Source organism: Amblyraja radiata, chromosome 32 (genome assembly GCF_010909765.2).
Source record: "Amblyraja radiata isolate CabotCenter1 chromosome 32, sAmbRad1.1.pri, whole genome shotgun sequence".
NCBI lineage: Eukaryota > Metazoa > Chordata > Chondrichthyes > Rajiformes > Rajidae > Amblyraja > Amblyraja radiata.
The window spans coordinates 18150246-18170653 of record NC_045987.1 but is presented as its reverse complement, the minus strand read 5'-3'; the positions used below and the strand labels follow the sequence as shown (position 1 = coordinate 18170653).

Genomic DNA, 20408 nt, shown 5'->3' with positions numbered 1-20408 from the left:
GGAGGATGAGCTTCTAGCGAGCCAACGGCCATCCACATTTCAGTAGAAGTTGCGATCACTGTCGTACATAGCATTGTAAGAAATGATGATAAAGCACACACACCAAAATCCTCTACTTCATGCGGCGGAAGTCCACAGGAACTGGAGGACAGAGGTGTGCGGTGCGTCCGTCACCGTTCCCGTTGGAAACCAGCACCACTGCGTCGCTAATGTTTTCAACGATGATGAATGAATGAACTAAATTCTGGATTTACTTCTCAGTAATAAAAATCGCAGAACACTACAGAGTTCTGTCTTTCACAAGAACAAGAATCAAATTGGGGGTAGTAATTACTTGAGAGAATAAACTATTTAAGGCAGACACAAAGGGCTGCAGATGCTGGAATCTTGAGCAGTAATTAAAGTTCTGGGGGAAACACAGCTGGCCAGGCAGCGTCTGAGGAGGGAGTGGACAGATGATGTTTGAGGGGAGGGAAAGATGCAAAATGCAGGAGTAACTGGAGGAATGAGCAGCTGGAGAAGGGAGTTAAGGCAGGTACTATCACAACGTTTAAGAAACATTTGGACAGGCACATGGATAGGATAGGTTTAGAGGGATACGACCCAAACGCCGGCAGGTGGGACTCGTGTGGATGGGACATGTTGGTCAGTGTGGACAAATTAGGCTGAAAGGCCAGTTTCCATGCTGTGTGACTCTTTGAACTCAACGGGTCAGGCAGCATCCCTGAAGAACATGGACAGATGACGTTTCAGATCGGAACACTTCTTCAGACTGAGGAGAAGGGATTGTCGATGCAAACTGAGGGAAGAATAAAATTAGGATTAGTATGAGATTTTGTTCAGAATAGACTGGATGAACTATAGGACCTATTTCCAGACTTTGTCTCAATGATCTATTAACTTTCTGTGATATACTCATAGTGGATGGGTGAGTGGGGATCGTACTCAATATATCATGTTTGGTCAGTCTAAAACATGTTCTGTTAAAAAAAAAATGTTACTAGTGAAGCAACCCAGAGCATGATACCCATCTAACAGTGAAGTATATGAAGAAATGGGTTGCTCCATGCTTTGCTCGTCTCCAGAAGGAACTTTCCACATCACTAATCCTGTTTAAAACAATAACCTTTTTTATTTAAGAAGAAACTGCAGATGCTGGAAAATCGAAGGTAGACAAAAATGCTGGGGAAACTCAGCGGGTGAGGCAGCATCTATGGAGCGAAGGAAATAGGCAACGTTTCGTCCCGAAACGTTGCCTATTTCCTTCGCTCCATAGATGCTGCCTCACCCGCTGAGTTTCTCCAGCATTTTTGTCAACCTTTTTTTATTACTTTTCAGATTTGTATTACTTCTATTATTGTATTATTGTCACCTTTGTTAGTTTCCCTGAATTCATTTGAGGTAACTAATGTCAAAGACAATTTCACTTCTGCCCTCTAATGGGAGAGGGAGATTGCATATTTGAACTTGGGATTTTAATAGATAGGAAATTGAGTATAAAAATAACAGATATAGGTAAAAGCAATTGAAATATCAGCTGCTGCCTTGGGAATACTAATTCATGAAGGACCTTAGAGCTAAGGATAGAATAGAGCAAAAATAATTAGAGTAAGTGATTACCATTATGAAGGAAGTTTACAGTCTTTCTCGGGAGAGGTAACAGGATCCAATACGGGATTCCAAAATTTCGTGCCAACTTTAGTACAGACCATTGTGGGATATATAATTGAAGATAGACACAAAAAGCTGGAGGAAGTCAGCGGGGCAGGCAGGATCTCTGGAGAGAAGGAATGGGTGACGTTTTGGGTCGAGACCCTTCTTCAGAGAACCAGTTGATTATAGAAAAGGATACAGAGGGGAGAAAAGGAGAGAGGCATTCGAATTATGGGATTCGAATGCCACATTCTCAGTGGAGTACAGTGCAACACAGGTAGAATGGAGATAAGGAAGAATGGAGTTGAAGAGGGTGATGAATCTGTGCAGCTCATTGCCACGGACGGCTATGGAGGCCAAGTCATTGAGTATTTTTTAAGTGGAGTTTGATAGGTTCCTGATTATTGAAGGCGTCAAAGATTACGGAGAGAAGTCAGCAGACTGGGGTTGAGAGGGAAAAATAGATCAGCCATGATTGAATGATTGAGTAGGCTCGATGGGCCGAATGGCCCAATTCTGTTCCTATCTCTTATGGACACAAAGGTCTCCTTTGGTTCAGTACAGATGACCCTTAATTGGACTTAACTGGACCTAATCCTGCGCTAAACGTTATTCCCTTTATCCAGTATCTGTACACTGGGGACGACTTGGTTGTAATCATGTATAGACTTTCCGCTGACTGGTTAGCACGCAACAAAAAAGCTTTTCACTGTACCTGGGTACATGTGACACTAAACTAAACTAGTTTTAACATTACTAGAGAAGAAGAAGCAAGCAAGAGATTCATGTGCCATCACTGGCCCAGATAGATTAATTGGCCTGAAGAGCCTAATACAGATTCACTTCTCTTGTGATCTCTCTCTTCTTGTGTATCCTGCCTTACCCGCTGAGAGTTTCTAACTTTTTACTTTATTTCAGTTTCACATCATCTGCAGCATTTTGGTTTTGTTCCATCAGAAACGCATTCATCGCACTGCTCTTTATACCATCGGGACACGACACAGATTCGCTGGCCCAGAGAGTCCCATGCACCTCCACTGACCAAATAGAACGGTTCTTTCTCAGACTTTACATTTCATTTTTAATGCATTTGCCAATCATAATGGTGGTTCGCTACAATTTAATTAATTTTCAAAAGAACAAAATACTCAACAGATCATGACCAGTTTACAGAGAAAGGGAATAATGGTTCAAACATTTAATTATTTCATTTCCTCTTTACATAAAAACAAGTCCTAGCATTATCGAGTACATTAGAACAAGTCAGAGAGAATAATACTCAGTTGACCATGCATTTAATATTCACATCATGTCGGGTATTGGATTTGTTGCAAAATAAATTAACAAAGCCCTCCTTTGATCTAATTTTCATCAGAGGGTATTCAATGTAATATTTTCAGATTGGAGGCCAATAGTCTGGAGAAGGGTCTCGACCCGAAACGTCACCCATTCCTGCTCTCCATTGATGCTGCCTGGCCCGCTGAGTTACTCCAGCTTTTTGTGTCTATCTCCAATAACCTAACACATCTGCAGAATGGTAGCCAAAATAAAGAAACTAAAGGGCCTGTCCCACTAGGCAATTGCCGGTGACTGTCATAGACGTAGCAGGTCGCCAAAAAACCGGCGACTGGACTAATGGGCCTGTCCCACTTAGGCGATTTTTTAGGTGTCTGCCGACAACCACGACAATGGAATTCACCGAAGTCAGCACCGGCGACAACCTACGTCACTTGGCGACAACCTACGTCAGGAGGAGACAAGCTATGACAAGCCCACGGTCACCGAAAAGTTTTGAACATTTCAAAATCCAGTGGCGACCAGAAAAACAATACGACTCTTTGGGCGACTGAGGAGACTACTCACGACCATACAGGCGACACCCCAGCAACAGCCTAGTTGCCAGCAGTCGCCTAAACAATCGCCTACGTGGGACAGGCCCTTAAGAACGCACTTATTGAACTTAACATTTTTGAACATGGCCTTTGTAAAAGAGACATGGATTGAAATGCACCAACACAGACTGCTATTTAACATAGGTGTGTCCAACCAGGGAGGCTCCCTGATATTGGGCATGAAGATCACGGTGATATGTGGACTGAGATGCCGAGGCATATCACAAAGGGTGACCAAGATTCTTCCCAGTGTCCAGGCCATAACACACTCTGGATCAAACTACCATGACTGTTTGGGAGGAATTTCTTCAGCCAAAGGGTGGTGAATCTGTGGAATTCTTTGCCACAGCTGGCTGAGGGGGCCGTCATTGGGTATTTTTAAAGCACAGGTTGATTCTTGATTAGTAAGGGTGTCAAGGACAACGGGGAGAAGGCAGGAGAATGAGTTTAAGAGGGAAAAATGATCGGATGGCGGAGTAGACTCAATGAATTAGGCCGAATTACCTAATTCTGATCTTATGTCTTACCCGCTGAGAGTTTCCATCAGTTTTAAGTTTATTTCAGATTTACATCATCTGCTGCATTTTGCTTTTGTTCCACCAGAAAATGCATTCATCTCACTGCTCTTGATAGCATTAGGACACGGAACATGTTACACATACATCGTGGATCTTCAAAGCAACTCGGCATATGAATAATACTAAAAAACACGCTGCTTTTCATGGAACTATATTCAAACCAACAGGGGGCGCTGACCTGTGCGCGACTGCCCAGCCAGCAGCTGTCTCTTTTCATCTTTTTTTAATTTTTAGTTAGTTAAAGTGTTTTTGTTTCTGGAGTTCTAGACTTTTTTATGTGGGGGGTGGGGGGGGGGGGGGGGGGGGTAAGGGGGAAACTACCTTTCAGGGTCCCTACCTGGTCGGAGAGGCAGCTTTTCTCCGGGCTGCAGCTTCGACCCGTCCTCGCGGCCTACCAGCGGGCCTGGAGCGGCGTTTCCTGTCGGGCACTGCCCAGAACCACGGCTTCGGCAGCGGCACAGCGCTGGAGCGCTATCGTGGAGCGGGCGATGCCTTGCCTGGGTCGCCGTGCTGGAGCTCCGGTGGGCTGGGACCGCCGGGAACAACATCGCGGAGCTACGGGTTTGAGGAGCGGCCAGCTGCGGGCGGCGGCGCCGAACTTTACACCGGGAGCCTGGGATCTCTAGATGAGATCGCCAGTTGTGGAGCTCCAACCGGCGCGGCCTTGTCGGCTTCGGAAGCCGCGGCCTCCAGTACGGAAGCGGCCGTTCCAGGTGTCCCAAGCCGCTGCGAGGATTCTCCCGACGCCGGAGCAACATCACCCGGCGAGAACGGCCAGGAACATCGGGCCTCCGTAGAGGCAACTGTGGAGGCCTCAATGGGCCCGACTATGGGTGAACTGGGGTTGGGGACTGGACTTTGTGCCTTCCCTCATGGTGGGAGCCATTGTGGGGGGATGTTCTTTATGTTTAATCTCTTATTAATGTTATGTCTGTATTCTTTCATGTGCTGCACTGGCAAGAAGCATTTCACTACACCTAGGTGTATGTGACTAATAAATAACCGTTGAACCTTTGAAACCATTATTACAGTAACTTTGTTGGTGTCAAAGCGTGGCGATACTTGTTTACTGCCTTGGTAAGGTCTGCTACATAATGTTACCAGGTTGTAACAAAGCATTTCATTCAACCTAGGTACATGTGACAATAAAGTACAATTGAATCATTGAATTACTGTAAATATGCCTGTGCAAATTCTAGTATATAAATCGTACATATTTCAGGAGGTGCCAGCTATGTATCCATCTAAAGTGAAGATCTGATGGTGCGGCACCCAATGTTGACTCAACGCTGTAAAGATTATTAAACTGACAAGAAGAAGTCTGAGCCTTTCGCTTAATGGAGCAGACAAAAGAGTGTGCCAACCAGAACCAGGAGGCTCAGTGGTCACTGAGATGTGATGCAGTGTGTGTGTGTGTGTGGTGTGTGTGTGTGTGTGTGTGTGTGTGTGTGTGGTGTGTGTGGGTGGTGTGTGTGGGTGGTGTGTGTGGGTGGTGTGTGTGGGTGGTGTGTGTGTGTGTGTTTGTGTGTGCGCGCGCGAGTGTGTGTGCATGAGTGTGTGTGCACGAGTGTGTGTGCACGAGTGCATGTGTGCATTAGTGAGAGTGTGTGTGTGTGAGTGAGTGTGTACGTGAGTGAGTGTGTGTGCATGAGTGTGTGTGTGCATGCAAGTGAGTGAGTGTGTGTACACGCGTGAGTGTGTGATTGAGTGCCTGGGCGTGTGTGTGTGCATGAGTGAGTGAGTTTGTGAGTGCGTGTGAGTGTGTGCGCGTGCGTGAGTGTGTGAGTGAGTGAGTGAGTGAGTGAGTGAGTGAGTGAGTGAGTGAGTGAGTGAGTGAGTGAGTGAGTGCCTGGGCGTGTGTGTGTGCATGAGTGAGTGAGTTTGTGAGTGAGTGAGTACGTGTGTGTGACTGCATCTCTTTGATTGTTCTCCATTGCTTGGTGGAGACTGGAGCACCGGGCCTAATGAGTCAGGATCTAAGGGCACAAATCCAATTTCCATATTAAAAATAATGAAGGTGCCAGTAATCTATAAATTGCCTTCATCACTGAATTTCTTCGCAGGGGTCAAGTCATGTCGTAACCCGAAAAGCTATTAGATGTGACATGGTCTGTAGAGTTTCATATCCAAAGCATCACCATTTGTTGCACTTAACTAATAGAAGTGAGAAGAGGGAATGGATACCAAGCACAGATTTTGATATACGTACAGCTGGTTGAACAATTATGCCTAAAAATCTTTTTCACATTACTTAACAAGCTAGAGAGGCAACCCAAATGCAATTAGAGTCATTTGCAGATTTGATTTTATAAAAGGCTATGTAAATACTAGAAGAATAACAAAGAGTCAAGATCAAGGTACAAGGGCAACGCAGGAAATTGTAAAAAGAACATAAAAGCAGAAGAGTATTGGGGCAGGGCTGGGCCACTCAGCCCTTCAAATATGCCCTGTCATTCTAGAGCATCATGGCAGATCTATCCTAGGCCTCAAATCTTCCTTCTTTCACGAATACAACTACTCCTCTTCAAATTCCTCCCAATGATCTATGCTCCTCACTCTCTGGGATGAGGGATTGACAGAGATTAACCACACTCTATGAGAAGATGCAACCCTTGGGTGGCACAGTGGCGCAGCTGGTAGAGCCGCTGCCTCACAGCGTCAGAGACCTGGGTTCAATCCCAGCCTCAGGTGCTGTCTGTGTGGAGTTTAGATTTTAGAGATGCAGCATATCATCGGCCAACCGAGCCCACAGTGACCATCGATCACCCCCCGTACACTGGCACTACCCTGCACACTAGGGACAATTTACAAGTTTTTACTGAAGCCAATTATCCTACAAATCTGTGTAAGAAAGAACTGCAGATGCAAGTTCAAGTTCAAGTGAGTTTATTGTCATGTGTCCCTGTATAGGACAATGAAATTCTTACTTTGCTTAAGCACACAGAAAATAGTAGGCATTTACTACAAAACAGATAAATGTGTCCATATGCTGGTTTAAATCGAAGATAGACACAAAATGCTGGAGTAACTCAGCGGGTGAGAAGGAATAGGCGCCTCAAAAAGGCTGGCAGTATCATCAAAGACCCACACCATCCTGGCCACACACTCATCTCCCTGCTACCTTCAGGTAGAAGGTACAGGAGCCTGAAGACTGCAACAACCAGGTTCAGGAATAGCTACTTCCCCTCAGCCATCAGGCTATTAAACCTGGCTCGGACAAAACTCTGATTATTAGCAACCACTTTCTGTTATTTGCACTACCAGTTTATTTATTCATGTGTGTATATATTTATATCATGGTATATGGACACATTTATCTGTTTTGTAGTAAATGCCTACTATTTTCTGTGTGCTTAAGCAAAGCAAGAATTTCATTGTCCTATACAGGGATACATGACAATAAACTCACTTGAACTTGAACTTGAGACCCTTCTTCAGATGGCAGTGGGTGGGGCGGGACATAGATAAAATGTAGGCGGAGACAGAAAGACTAGTGGGAGAACTGGGAAGAGAAAGGGGATGGAGAGAAAAAGCAAGGGAAGTTAGAGAAGACAATGTTCATACCACTTGGGCGTAAACTACCCAAGCGACATATGAGGTGCTGTTTCCCCCAATTTTCGCTGGGCCTCACTCTAACAATGGAGGAGACCCAGAACAGAAAGGTCAGATTGGGAATGGGAGGGGGAGTTGAAGTGCTGAGCCACCAGGAGATCAGGTAAGTTAAGACTGAGCGGAGGTGTTCAGTGAAACGATCGCCGAGCCTGCGCTACAAACCTGTACGTCTTTGGAGTGTGGGAGGAAATCGGAGCACCCGGACAAAACCCACGCAGTCATGGGGAGAACGTACAAACTCCATACAGATAGCACCCGTAGTCAGGATCGAACCTGGGTCTCTGCGCTGTACGGCAGCAACTCTACCGCTGCGCCACCTATTCTGCAGTGTTGTAAAGTGGGATGAAATAATGTCGGAGCAGTCCAAGACGTGAATGCTGGTGACTATCTTTCAGCATGGAATCTCAGCAGAGGTCAACTCAGAATTCAGATCTAAGGCCCTGGTTTTTCCTTCATCGATTTTTAACTTTCCAAATTAACACAAAATGAAAACTCGCCCTTTGTCCCGTGTAGCCATATCGCATGCAATCAGTCTGAAAGTGAAACACATCAAAGTGTTTCCCAAATATTAAAGAACGTAACTCCTTGCCACTCTACCGTTTTGTAGCAGATGAAGAGAAGTCATGAACAAACCAGGATGGAGCTGATCTTGATCTGGCTATTGCTCCACTACAGGTATCAGTGCCAATTCCCAACTTTACAAAACTGTTGGCAATAGTCTCTTGTCGAGTGTAACGGGGCTCCGTTAAGGAGCAGAACCAGCTTTGGAGAGTTGCGCGCCGGGGTATTTTTAATTTCCAAATTTGAATCTAAATATAGCCTGGCTGAAAATACGCCAGGTTTAATCCCAATGCACAAATGCCCTAGATTTGCAGGGTTAATTAAATGTTAAACTTTGCCTGAAACCACTAACTAACCCAGCATCTCAAGCTAATCTAGACGATTTAAATACCGACTGTAAATGCTATTTTTAAATGTACTCTCAAAGTGGACCAACTGCATCTATATGAACAGAGGAGCGTGGAGCAAACTTAGAGGATATACATAGAAATATATCAGCTCCAATTAACCACTCTTAATTTTATAGCACTAAAATAATCTATATTAATGTTATCAATATTATAGGAGTCCTATTTCAAGTATGTTTCTTGCTAAGTTAACACAACATAATGTGGCCTGTATCATCAGAAAACTATTAATAACATATTTCATCATCCTGAGTAGGAAGCATATTTTTCCTTGTCACTTGAGGTAAAGCTGTGACCTATTTAGGATTTAAAGGCATTTTTAACTAACCAGTAATGAAAATCAGCCAGAAACTTACAACATTTAGAGGGAGCAGCTTAAAACTCCTCAAGTAAATTTCTTGGTGATCATTTTTTTTCCAAATGTCAACTCCGTACTTAAAAAATCTGAAAATCATAAAGGTCTTGATAACTATGCAAGCATGATTTAAAAGTTCAGAATAGCCAATCCCCATTGGTGTATAATATCTTACCCACATATTTCAATTTAGAAGTGAGCTGATTTTTGGTTCCATTAAAAAAATGTCAAAAAAAATTAAATAGCACAATAACAGGAAAATATATTACGTCCCAATAAGTATGTGGTCCTATCAAACATCAGCGGCAACCTTAGTCCAGCACTGACCTTGGGTTGCTGTGGGTTGCTGAGTTTAAGCGTCGCCAATGTGGTTAAGTTAGTAGGTTAATTGGCTGCTGTAACTTATCCTGAGTGTACAAGTGGGTGGCAGGGGAGTAGATGGACATATGAAAGACAAATAGGACAGCTAGAAATAGTCGGGGGAATTGGAATGCCCTGAAAGCTGGCATAGACTCGATGGGCCAAATGGCTCCTTCCATATCATAGAATCATACAACCATACAGCACAGAAACAAGCCCTTCGGCCCATCGTGTCCATGCCGACCAAGATGGCCCATCTAAGCTACTCCCATTTACCAACATTTGGCCCATGTCCTTCTCAGCATTTCTTATTCATGTACCTACCCAAGTGCATTTAAATGGTGTTATAGTATCTGCCTGAACTACCTCCTCTGGTAGATTGTAGTAAACTCTGGTACTCTGGTGGTTCCCCAGTCTGGTAGTACACCCACGGCCCTCCCAGTGAAAAAAATGTCATAAGAGTACAGGACAATGTGTGAAAAATTCCAAGAACTACAAAAGAGTACTTTTCTAGATTAAAAAGTAGACATAAAGTGCTGGAGTAACTAGTGGGTCAGATAGCATCTTGGAGAAAAAGGATGGGTGACGTTTACTTGGATATTTAAATATCATTAATGAATTCTATATATTTTTTGATTCTATATCTATATATATATATATATCTATATATATATATATATATCTATATATCTATCTATCTAACTATCTATCTATCTATCTATCTATCTATCTATCTATCTATCTATCTATCTATCTATCTATCTATCTATCTATCTATCTATATATACATACCCTTGATTTGCTGATAAACAAATATATAAATATATATATTTTATGAATGAATTTTAATACACACGCACGCACACACGCACGCACACACACACACATATATATATATAAATGTATCCATGATCTATAAGATCATAATGCTGCATGAAATGTCTATTGATAGTGTCTATTCCTTCTCAGTGAAGTGGTTCTATTTCCCCTTCACAAGTTCATCAGAAAGAGTGTGAAATTCTATGTTCAGGTTTTGTTCTTGAGCCTTTTAACAGAGAAAAAGCTGAATCTTTAAAGCGACCAGCTAGACAGATTACTGATACAAATTAATGTTCCATGTTGCAGTGCGAGTTTTAGCATTGGTCATATTTTTGTGTGTATGTTTGAATTGGCTATTATTTCTCTGAAAACTTAAGGTCAAATTACCCGGTTGATAACATGAAGAGATGCACAGCTTGCACAGAATCGGATTACAGGATTCAAAGTGATTGTTGTGAAATGGCTCCAGCATTAAATGGTTCCATACTCTCAGCAGATGCTGTTGAAGTTTTACAACATAGGCATCTATGTTCCACTTACAGACTTTCAATATCGGAGATGTAAAGAACTTAACTGCAATCAAAAAATCAATTAAAGTAATTAGCTGAAACACAAGCACAAACACATACACACATGGCTGCTCACAAAATTTCTTGCAAAGTAATTCTACTTAATGCAGTTCTGCCACCTTGTTTTACTCGTACGTAATCGGTAACGTACAAACTTGACTTTTTTTACCACGATTGCAAATGTCCTTATGCACTTTTAGTGAACTGGTCTGCGCACATTTTTGTGGATGAAATGATCGGGTGGAGAACCAGGGACACAGTCTCTGAATAAAGGGGCAGGAGTCAGAAGGCAATGCATCTTTGCAATTCTCCATCCCACTGGGGAGACTCAATTTAATGAACTGGGTTCATTTAAGGGCTATGGAGACTGGCTCTAAAGGCACAATCAGCCTAGACCTTCACGAATGGCAGCTCAGGCATGAAGGACAAAAAGGCCGACACCTGCCCCGAACTCTATTGATCCCACCCGATATCTCATCTTGTGTTTATAGTGCGTGTTGTTATGTGTGTGTTGTTAATACTGTCCTAGTGTTGTGATATACGTGCTGAAATCAATTGAGTAGCTCAGGCTTCCTCACACGGCCCACAAGGGCTGTGAATGAAGAGCCTCACACACTCGCTGATCAGACCAATCTTTTAGCCCTGGATGAATGAGACAATAATTATTTCAATGCCACAGCTGCTGGCACGAGAGTCGACTGCATCATCTCCTGTGCAGTTCTGACAAAACAAAAACGTAGATTGGCAAAAACAAATTATATGAGTGTGAGGTAATAACATCACTAGATAAAAAACTACCAAAGTGATGAATAAGCAACCTGCTTTTAATTGTCAGTATATGTTCTACAGAGGGGCTAAACCAATCTGAAATTAAAAGAGCTGAATTAATGTTTCTTTTCATTTTCCATCTTCCAATATATTTAATCAGCAGGGTAACTTTACGAGAAACATTTATCCTTTCAAGTTACGGTTGTCAAAATGGGGATGTTTCCTAGCAGTGAGCCGACAGAATAACCATCAAAAGTTTGAATGGGAGAAGAGATGCCTTTAATTTTCCCGCTGGAAGTTCTGTGTTTTGGGTGGAATCAAGGTTTTGCATTACTGGGCTGGGCAGCTTTTAAACCCAAGGACTCAATCCTGAAAACACTAAAGAAATGACAACTGAATGTGCTCTCACTACAACCCGACTGGTAAACAGGAAATTAGAGTATATTGTAAAACAAGATGGACTGACCGAAGCAAGTGCAAACTCCGACAGTCAATATACTTTGTAATAATTAGCATTTTTCATTTTGATTTAAAGGCAAGCTGAAAACCTGTAAGTGGAAAGAGATAACAGCCGGAAGACATGCGGTCACTAAAAGCTCGGAGTAAATTCAAATTTCCTCACAGATTGCATTAAGTTCTCGGCAATAATCCACTGGCCAGCACCAGGAAACAATTAGCAAATAGTTAATAAATAATAGATTGCAAGCATAACTCCACATTTTGAAAGTAATGGATGTATAATGGAACGCACCTTAGCAAGCCAGTGTCAGGGAGAGCAGGGCTGTGTCAGCTGTTCTTCAAATTAAAACACACCAGAACAAGACTGTGGTTCTTCACAAGGTGCCCAGCGATACGCTGAACCCTCTCCCATTGTGAAAAACTAACAGCCCACTGCTCTCACATATGCATGTGGACAGATGTAACGAGGGCAGAAGGGAGGAGATAAACAGCAGCATACCTCCACACATCCAGCAATCAGCACCAAGTGAATGCCTCTGGAGTCTGTCAGACCTCTGATTGTTTATCAATGCGCATTCCATAAGGCAACATCTCTTTCAAAGCATATTTTGCATTTCTTTATGTGCCGCATATGCCTAATTTTAGGCCTGCATGGAATCAGTTCCCAAAAGGAATTGCTTGCTGACAAAGACATATGGAGTCAAATACAAATATTGAAGCAATGTATTATTCAACTTTTTCCCAACTAGACGGCGCATATTACCAGATCATTCTGTTGACTAAATAATATAAATCATGAGGGCACAACAATGGATCTCTTGACTCCTAAAATATGTTCTAGGTTACTACTGTGCAAATATTTACAGCATGTCTCTGACATCGTTTAGTTCAACATTAACCCATTTATTACAACCAGATTATGCTTTAACCCAAAAATTCTGGACGGACTTCTCTTATACATTTGTCTACTGGTGTCTCGGAGTGAGTTCAAGATGAGATTAATGTCACAGAAGCAGCACCATCAGTCACGGAGATTAAAATGGTTTCCTACACCTGTACTAGAGATATCACCACTTGTACACCCCACACCTCTCCTCACTTCAGTGCAGCCAGAAAATGCTTCACCCTCAAGCAGTGCACCTTTTCACATTGATTTGCTCACATGAATAGCATGTCACTGCCCATTCTGTTGTTTGTCGCTAATTGTCCCCAAAATGCAGAGAAAGCTGGAAGTCAAATGCAGTGTTTAAACTGTAGATGCTGGAATCCTGGGCTAAGCACAAAGCACTGCTGGAACTCAGCAGGTCAGGCAGAATCTGTAGAGGGGAATGGAAAGATGGCGTTTCAGGTGGGGGACTGTTCTTCAGGCCATCCCTTTCCCTCCGCAGATGCTGACTGACCCGCTGAGTTCCTCCAGCAGTTTGATTTTTATCACAGTGAAAGGCCTGGAGTGGCACACAACACAAGATGTATGAGTCTCAAGAGGGTCCCGACCCGAAAAGTCACCCATCCATGTTCTCCAGAGGTAATGACTTACTCCAGAAGTTGAGGTCATTTTGTGCAAACCGGCATCTGCAGCCTCTTGTTTCTACATTATGGACTTATTCCCTGAAGAACATAGAGTCATCGCGTCCCTACAACACAGAAACAGGTTGTGTGGCTCAACTGGTCCTTGCCGACCAAGATGCCCCATCTAAGCTAGTCCCATTTGCCCGCGTCCCTCTAAACCATGTAGTGTCCAAAAGTCAACATCAGTGAACTCGGTGAGTTTTTGCAACAATTTGTAGTTTAAATATTCATTGTTCTTATTTTGAGAGCAGGTTAATTACTTAAGTTTAAATTCTTCAGCCCCCACGGAAGGATTCCAACATCACTCTCAGTACCATTGGCCCTGCGTTCTGATAGCTGATCCAGTAACCTCACTTCTACACCAAAACCCTCATTCCCCAAGTCTCCTCTCGTGTTCTGTGTGGTGTCACAATTCAATCGGCATCTCTGCAGAGGCATGCATCATGGAAACAGGTGCTTCAGCCCAACTTGCCCACACCGACCAACACGCCCCATCTACACTAGTCTACACAGCCTGCGGTTGGCCCATATCCCTCTAAACCTTTCCTATCCATGCATTAAGCCTTCCCCATCCATTCTGTTTAAGAAGTCAAATGAAATAGTAAACTCCATCCTTTCCTTCTATGTGATAGTTGCTCAACTTTAGCATCACCACTTCAAGGATGCAAGTCATCTATCCCGATTTTTCTTCCTGTCAGCTAAACATGAATTATATAATGAACTGGGTTCATAATTATTTTTTCCTTATGGTGACAATAGTTGCAGATGCATGGTTGTCCTTTCCCTCAAGATTCTGTATCTGAGCTCAGGTTTCTGGCCCAGTTTCTGCCCCAGGCAGGCGTTAGATAATAAGACATAGCAGCATAATAGGGCCATTCGGCCCATTGAGTCTGCTCCACCATTCGATCATGACAGGTCTATTTTTCCCTCTAATCACGTTCTCTTTGTCTTCTCCCCATAACTTTTGACGCCCTCACAAAGCACGGTCCTGTCAATCCCTGCTTTAAAAACACCCAATCACGGCCTCCATAGCCATTTGTGGCAATGGATTCCACAGATTCACCACCCTCTGGCTAAAGAAATTCCTCCTCATTTTCTATTGCTCTGAGCCCTCTGGTCCCAGACCTTCCCACTGCTGGAAACATCCTTTCTACACCCACTCTATCTAGCCCTTTCAATATTGGGTAGGTTTCAATGAGACCCAAAGGGCCTGTTTCCTCGCTGTATCCCTAAACAAAACTAAACTGCATCTGCAGGTCCTTATTTCTCTGACATAAACAATTAGACCTTTAACAAGCAACAATTATGCTCACTGCCTGATTGTTACCAGTCTAGAACTGTCTCTCTGATATGCCTGAGTTATATATGCTTGTTATATTTGTTGTAGTCATAATGAGATACACCCTTCCCTTTGGCCCAACTTCTCCATGCCAACTAAGGTGCCCATCTAAGCTAGTCCCATTTACCCATGTTTGGCCCATATCCCCCTAAACTGTTCCTCTCCATGGTACTAAGGATCCATAGTTACGTGTACTACTTAACTTTGCACAAGCAAATGTACTCTGAAGATTTAAAGCCTTTTAATGAATTATAATTAAGAAATAATCAAATTAACTGCCAGCAAATTATATTCCCAAATCTTTGTTGTGTGAATTTGAAAAGTAATTCAATTTCATAATTTCATCAGTGATAGGAGTAGAATTAGGTCATTCTGCCCATCAAGTCCACTCCGTCATTCAATCATGGCTGATCTATCTCTCCCTCCAAACCCCATTCTCCTGCCTTCTCCCCATAACCCCTGACACCCGTACTAATCAAGAATCTATCTTCTCTGCCTTAAAAATATCCTCTACTTTTTCTGTGGCAATGGTTTCCACAGATTCACCACCCTCTGACTAAAGACATTTCAATCTCATGTTCTTGAGTATTAAAGAATTGAAATATTCACTGCCATTTTCACCACGATATGCATTTGACTTATTTCCGCCAGTCGTCTTTCCTTTCAAGTGAAGTGTGGGGAAGATTCTCCAACATAACCAACGCAGTGGGGCTTCAAAATGTTGACATTTCGGAGGTTTTCATCTTACGACAGCTTAATACCTCAGGGACTCACTCAGCTATCATCGTGCATAAATGGGCACGAACATCTTCCTGGAACTGCAACAGCACGGAACCAAGGAGCACACCGAGGGATATCATTTTCCACTTTCCGACGCAGTCCTTATACAAACACAAACAAGCATCCACTTTAAATGAAGTCAGACAGGTCAACGAATGAGATGCTGACTTTTGACATTTCACTGCAAACCTCTCTTTGATTCTCCACGCTCTCTTCGCAATGACTTCAGTGGAGCATTAACTGGAACTAAATGCAGAGTCTCACATACAATGGAATCGGGACACATAGCCGGGGGTTGAGGCGCAAGAGTCAAGAGTGTTTTATTGTCGCACGTCTCGAAACAGAACAAGGAATTTCCTGCTTGACTAAAGGGACAAAGAGTTTGCGGGATCGAACCATAAAATCACTGCAGCGTGGAAGGGAAGCATTCAGCCCATTACAACGTCTGCAGCAGCCTCCATTCAGGAGAAAACCTGCGCATTCCTACACTCTGTGATTATGAACCACAGATGCTGGTTTATACCAGAGATATGATGTATTGAAGAGAAGAGTTAGATAGAGCGCTTAGGGCTAACGGAATCAAGGGATATGGGGAGAAAGCAGGAACATGGTACTGATTCTGGATGATCAGCCATGATCATATTGAGTGGCGATGCTGGTTCGAAGGACCAAATGGCCTACTCCTGCTCCTTGTTTCTATGTTTCTATATACACAAAATACTGGAGTAGCTCAGCAGGTTAGGCAGCATCCCTGGAGAAGTTTGAAGAAGGGACCCAACCCAAAACACCACCCATCCATGTTCTTCCGGGAAGCTGCCTGAGTTACTCCAGCACATTATGTCTGCCTTTGTTCCTACACTGTTGGCTACTCAAAACATTCACAGTGCTTGGCCCCAACGTTGATACTGAAAGTATATAAAGCTTATTGCACGAATTGAAACATAAAACAATTAGCATTGAGGAAATAAATTGCAGCTGCTAAGAAAGCAGAAATGCTTATCAAAATAGACAACGTACCTCGGTGACTGCCAATCACCCCCCCCCCCCCCCCCCCCGGACACTCCTCCCACAGGAAAACAGGAAAAACACTATGTCTGTATATATGCTAATGTAAATATTTATTCAAACCATATGCTATGTCGCTCTTCCAGGGAGATGCTAAATGCATTTCGTTGTCTCTGTACTGTATACGGACAATGACAATTAAAGTTGAATCTGAATCTGAATCTGAAAATAGACACAAAATGCTGGAGTAATTCAGCAGGATAGGCAGCATCTCTGAAGAGCAGGAGTTACTCCAGCATTTTGTGTCTATCTTCGGTTTAAATCAGCATCTGCAGTTCCTTCATACACATGCTTAGCAAAATGCTGGGAATCATTAATAGTAACGAACAGTGAGAATAACATCCTAAAATATGAACTCTGTTCCTCCCTCCACGGATGCTGAACATTTCCTGCATGTTCCGCTAGTAATTGATTCGAATGAATACTTTAGTTACACTGCAAAATGATTGAGATCAGTACAGAGCATTACATGGACCTGAATAATGTTGTCCACCACTGTAATCTAAACAAAACATACATATATATCCTATTACAATTTGTGGCAATGCAATGTGAATAATTTCTGCAGCATGTCACAATGTCTGTAACTTTACTCACAGTTCGATCTTGCTTCATGTTATGCAGTTAAATCAGGGGATTCATGCAGGCAGGCTGTGCTGAGGTTCCCCACTTTGCTCGTATCACCAAGGCTTCAAATTTGAGCAAACATTCCCCCCCACCCACCCCCTCCGCCCGAATAGCGTAAGAGGTTCTCACGCTAGGGAATTACAACTGCAATTAAACTGCATTGAAAACAGACTTGTGACTGTGACGCACTGTTGCAATGCTCCTATGTTAGGCAGCTTGGGCTTTGTTTGAAGAGAGGGCTAGGTTGGGAGGCGCAGCTTTAGTGCCGCGCTCCTATCAATGTCGTTTGCAGTTTGCTATGAATCAGTGAGTTCATCCCATTAGAAGGCTTCAAGTCTGCTGTCGGAATAATCAAGAGATGGGTGAGATGCTGCCGTGGGTCTTACGTCGGTCTACAAGATATTGTAAAATAAAACTAATGAGCACCTACAGTAAAATGTTTTCGGCGTTTATAATAGAGTTCATGATGACATAACTGTGCATGCTAACTGTAACTGTTCTCAATCAGCAAAACCAAGTAGCTGTCAGGGTTTGTTTAACTGCGAGAAAGGATGCGCTACAAACAAATCTTTTGAAGTACACGTCTTTGACGTAGAAATAACGTTTAAAGAAATATGTTTTTAATTATATAGAATGAATATCACAAATTATAAGGTACCTCCAATAACATTGCATTTATTGTTTCAATGATCAATACTATATTATTGATCAGCAGTCTAAAGTGATTTGCAGCACAGGTATCTGTGGTAACTTTAAGTAAATTTATTTCTAAGAAAGCTATTTTCTTTAATATTTACACTGTTAACTGGTCTCTGTTAACCGAATGCCCTTTCGAGAAGAACATCACTGCTGACATTTGACGACCTCTGTGAAGGAATGAGGAAATGGGAGGAAATAGATGATCAATTTTATATGATTGGTGTATCTTTAGAGATGCAGAGTGAAAACAGGCCCTTCGGCCCACCGAGTCAGTGCCGCCCGGCGATCACCCCTTCCACTAGCACCATTCTACACATTAGAGACAATTTACAGCAAATGGACTGCCTCTATTTAGAATGGAGCTGGATGATTTATACACGGAGGTACACAAAATTGCTGGAGGAACTCAGCGGGTGCAGCAGCATCTATGGAGCGAAGGAAATAGGCGACGTTTCGGGCCGAAACCCTTCTTCAGTCTGAAGAAGGGTTTCGGCCCGAAACGTCGCCTATTTCCTTCGCTCCATAGATGCTGCTGCACCCGCTGAGTTCCTCCAGCAATTTTGTGTACCTTCGATATTCCAGCATCTGCAGTTCCCTTTTGAACATGATTTATACACTTGTTTAGTTTAGTTTAGTTTAGAGACACAGTACGGAAATAGGCCCTTCGGCCCACCGATTTCGCACTGACAGCTATCCCCGCGCATTAACACTATCCTACTGGATACTCGGGCCACCAGGGATAATTTAACATGTATACCAAGCTAATTGGCCTACAAACCTGTACGTCTTTGGAGAGTGGGAAGAAACCGGAGCACCCGGAGAAAACCCACGCGGTCACGAGGTGAACATATAAACTCCGTATAGACAGCAGCCGTAATCAGGATTGAACCCAGCTCTCTGGCGCTGTGAGGCAGCAGCTCTACCACTGCGCCACTGTGCTGTTAGATTGGAGGTTTCCACAACAAGGAATCACCTTACTTGTACGGGGTATTAAGTGAAAGAGAAAAACAAGACAGAACATTTCAAGGCAACATTTACCTTTCGACACTAAAATCCTTCTTAGGATGTAGAAAAGGATGGCACAAAAACGGGATCTTCGGCCCACAATGTCCTTGCCGAACATGATGCCAAGCCAAACCAATCTCATCTGCCTGCACGTGATCCACATCCCTCCATTCCCTGCATATCCAAGTGCTTATCTTAAATGCCATTATTGTATCTGCCTCCCCACTACTACCCCTGGCAGCGCGTCCCCAACCCTTTGTGTAAAAAAACTTGCCCCATCCCAAAATTCTCTATCCAATCAACTTTTTAAAAAACCCATCACGGATTAACATGTTCACTGCCAATTTTTTCCCCCCCACTATTGGCCATGACCCGAGCATTCTCAGGGGTGGCACTGAACAGGTTAAAGTCTACCTTTTTTTCCTGAGTTTCCTCTTTCGTGATTTCAATATACTTATTAAAAATAATCCAGCTACTAATCAACCAAATTACAGGTTCCTACATAATAACACCTAAATTGGTAGAGCGACTCTATGGACAGGAGACTGAGGGCAAGCCTTGCCCAGGATGGTGGTGCAGAGAATTACCTTTCTCTGCCACACAAAACTACACCCAAGAATTCAGGGATTGCAATATTAATAATGCCGATCGTGAAAATTAGTGTTAAAAAAAAACCCAGCCCTCCAGCACACCCTTAATTCCTTGTGCCTTAACATGACCTCCGCTTGAATTTACCACTGTCTTTGACAGTGCCATTAATTTCCGCCCGAGTACAAACGTTTTAATGAATGGCGTGATAGTGTAGACAACGCCACCCTTTGTTACAGCAAGACTTAAGGGTCTATTTCTGTTTTCTTGTGCTCCACTTCCTCGCAAGTGGAGTGCCAGAAATAACCATGGATTCTAATTCTGTTGGGTTAGTGTGCCTCTTTTAACCATCTCGTTGAACAGCCGGCAGACTGTCACAAGCCTGAACACTGCTGCAGAAATCAAATTGCTGTCAGGAATCATAACTCATAAGTATTGATTCTCCTTTTTGCAATGCAGTTCATTTTCCTGCTCGCGTCTCAAACACAATGTTACCAGTTCCAATTATACAGTTCAGAGTGACATCCCTATGCTTAAACCTCGGATTTAACATTGGCAAGGAACACAAGGAGAACATTTCTTCTTGGGTGGTAAGCTGGCAGTCCACTTGGTATTCAGAATCACTTTCATCCCACTGACTGCATTGGAAAAGAAGACGGCAGCACACACACAGACCAGATTGCCAATTAGTCGTGTGTGAGAA

The 20408-nt window shown here is 43.1% G+C and overlaps 1 protein-coding gene across 7 annotated transcripts in view; it reads right to left on the bottom strand.

Moving 5' to 3' along the window:
- rgs3 (regulator of G protein signaling 3) overlaps positions 1–20408 on the bottom strand; it is a 224599-nt gene that overhangs the window by 54097 nt on the left and 150094 nt on the right. The window contains exon 1 of one of the 7 annotated variants that reach the window (XM_033049120.1): positions 17384–17475. The exons of the other annotated variants lie outside the window; for them this stretch is intronic. Coding sequence (XP_032905011.1) covers positions 17384–17401 — 18 coding nt within the window. The 5' untranslated portion in view covers positions 17402–17475. Of the gene's footprint in view, positions 1–17383; positions 17476–20408 lie in introns of those variants that run through there. 7 annotated transcript variants of the gene reach the window in all.